The sequence below is a fragment of the Pinus tabuliformis genome, chromosome 9 (genome assembly GCF_031772625.1).
Source record: "Pinus tabuliformis cultivar Carrire ecotype Pingquan chromosome 9, CPIR1, whole genome shotgun sequence".
NCBI classification, from domain to species: Eukaryota; Viridiplantae; Streptophyta; class Pinopsida; order Pinales; family Pinaceae; genus Pinus; species Pinus tabuliformis.
In genome coordinates, this window is record NC_142307.1 from 194231456 (window position 1) to 194233946 (window position 2491).

The 2491-nt window shown below is 41.5% G+C and overlaps 1 protein-coding gene across 1 annotated transcript; it reads right to left on the bottom strand.

The window, feature by feature from the left end:
* Nucleotides 1-1299: 1299 nt before the first annotated feature.
* Nucleotides 1300-1926, bottom strand: LOC149147801 (uncharacterized). The gene has a single exon (XM_089441955.1). The coding sequence runs from the start codon at nt 1924-1926 to the stop codon at nt 1300-1302; it is 627 nt and encodes a 208-aa protein (XP_089298081.1).
* Nucleotides 1927-2491: the final 565 nt, after the last annotated feature.

Genomic DNA, 2491 nt, shown 5'->3' on the forward strand with positions numbered 1-2491 from the left:
GGAGGTTATTCCCCCATATCTGGAGCCCTTTGATTTTCCTTTCCCGCAATTCTTTTTTGATATATCTTCCTAACCCCTCCGCCGCAATGATGAACAGGAAGGGGGACAGAGGATCCCCCTGTCACAGTCCTCTAGAGGCCTTGAAGGTTTTAGAAGGTGATCCATTCAGGAGAATGGAGAAATTTGGGGTAGAGATCATGGCAAAGACCCATTCAATCCATCTATTACAGAAACCGAAGGCCGTTAGTACCGATTTCAGGTATTCCCAGTTCAGACGATCATAAGCCTTGGAGAGGTCCAGTTTGATCATCATTCCAGCTTCTTTTTTAGTTTTCAAAGAATGCACTACTTCTTGAGAAGCTACCAATCCATCCAGAATTTGATGCCCTTCCACGAAACCTGTTTGTTCCGGGGAGATAATGCTAGAAAGGATTGGCTTAAGTATTTTAGCCATAAGAGTAGCAATAATTTTATATATTACATTACAAAGGGAAATGGGTCTAAAACCCTGGGGATCTTCAGACTTAGCAGTTTTGGGAATAAGAGACAGGAGAGTTGAGTTTAAGCCTGTACATACCTTCTAGTTTCTTCGAGATTCTTCCACCACGTCCAGAATGTCTTGACCCAAGAATTGCCATCCAGCCTAGTATAATTCCACTGTGAAGCCATCTGGTCCAGGAGCTTTATTCTTCTTCATCCCTTTCACGATCTCTTCCACCTCCTCCAGAGTTGCTGCCCTCATAAGAGCTAAGTTTTGATCTCTGGTAATCATGCTTGGTATCTCATTGCAAATTCTCCCGGTAGCCTCTCTTCTGTCTTCATGGGGTTCCGTAAGGAGGTCTTTGAAATGACTTACCAGAGTCTGTTCCATTTCCTCATGTTGAGTTAAGCGGAGTCCTTCTTCGTTCTTTATAGAGAAGATTGTATTCCTCTGTCTTTGTTGGATCATTTCCTGATGGAAGAACTTTGTGTTCCTCTCCCCTTCTCGTAACCAGTTCACTCTTGATTTTTGTCTCTAAAGAATCTCCTCCTGTTTCCTTCTTTCTTCAATTTGGCCGACCAAAATCCCTTCCTCTCTAGCAATTTCCTCACTTCTGCCTGTTATTATAATTTCTTGCTGAAGTTTCTTCATCTTCTTGTCTAAAAGCTGCTGGTCTTTGAGGATGTTTCCAAATTCCTCTTTGTTCCATTTTTTAATTTTTCTTTCAGTTCCTTTAGTTTTAATTGGAAGGTCTGCATCCTGCTTCTTCCCCTTTGTTGGCTTTGTTTCCACCATTCCTCCACTTTCTTCATGAACTTCTAGTCTCTGAGCCAGAAGGCCTCAAACCTGAAAGGCCGTTTCTTGGGGCTAGCTTTAATGTCAAGTTCTAATTTAATCGGCCAATGGTCAGAACCCATTCCCGGTAGAATCATTGCTTCAATGAATATATCCTGGTTTATGATATGTTCTGATATTAGAAATCTATCCAGTCTCGAGGCAATTTGGTGTATACCTCCTCTTCTGTTGTTCCAAGTGTGAATCCCATTTATCATTGGTATGTCTACCAGTCTTTGTTCCGCAATCATTTCTCTGAAAGCTTCCATATCTGAGTCTGATCTTCTAAGTCCTCCCCTTTTCTCCTTTAGAGACGTGATCATGTTAAAATCTCCTCCAACAATCCATGGAGTTTCTGGAAAGATGGATCGGATTGTTTCCAAGTTCTGAAGGAATATCCTGCGTTCTCCTGGTATATGTGGACCATATACACCGGAGAGAAGAACCCATTCCTGAGATCCAATATTCCTGAATTTTCCTGAAAGAATTCGAGGAACACTAACCCAATTTTCAAATTGAATCTCCTCTGGGTTCCAGAGAATTTCCAAGCCCCCAGCACTGCCTATGGCATCCTGACCTATTATCTCATAATGCGGCTTGAAATTGCTCATAATATCTTTTAATTTCTGTTCTCTGATTTTTGTTTCTTGTACTATCATTATATTGGGCTTATCTTTCTTAAGTCTCTCTTTCAGATATCTTTGTTTCCCCCTACTATTCAGCCCTCTAATATTCCAGGTTGTAATTATCATTTTAACAGTTTGAGGGGTTGTTGGAATACCTCCGACAGAGGTACAACTCTTCCTGAGTTTACCAGCATTTCTCCAACCATTTGGATGGTCTCGCTCATAGGTCTTCTTCCTCTTTTCCTTCCTCCCTTCCCTGTAGTACCCACATTTGTGCTTTGTCCTCCTTGCGATCCTAGCTGTTCTGGCTAATTTATTATGACCGCCCCTCTTTTCTCCTTGTATCTTTGAAACATGTCTTTATATAATTGCTTTTGGTCTTCTGGGATGAATCTTTCATCTAGATGCCTCCATTCTTGTAGAAGTCTCTTCATGACTTGTTCCTCTTCGCTTCCTTTGTCCTTTTGTGGGTCGATCTCCATTTGGTTCTGGTCTTGAGGGCTTTCTGTTCTCTCCCCTTCCTTCTCTATTTCCATACATATTTGTGATT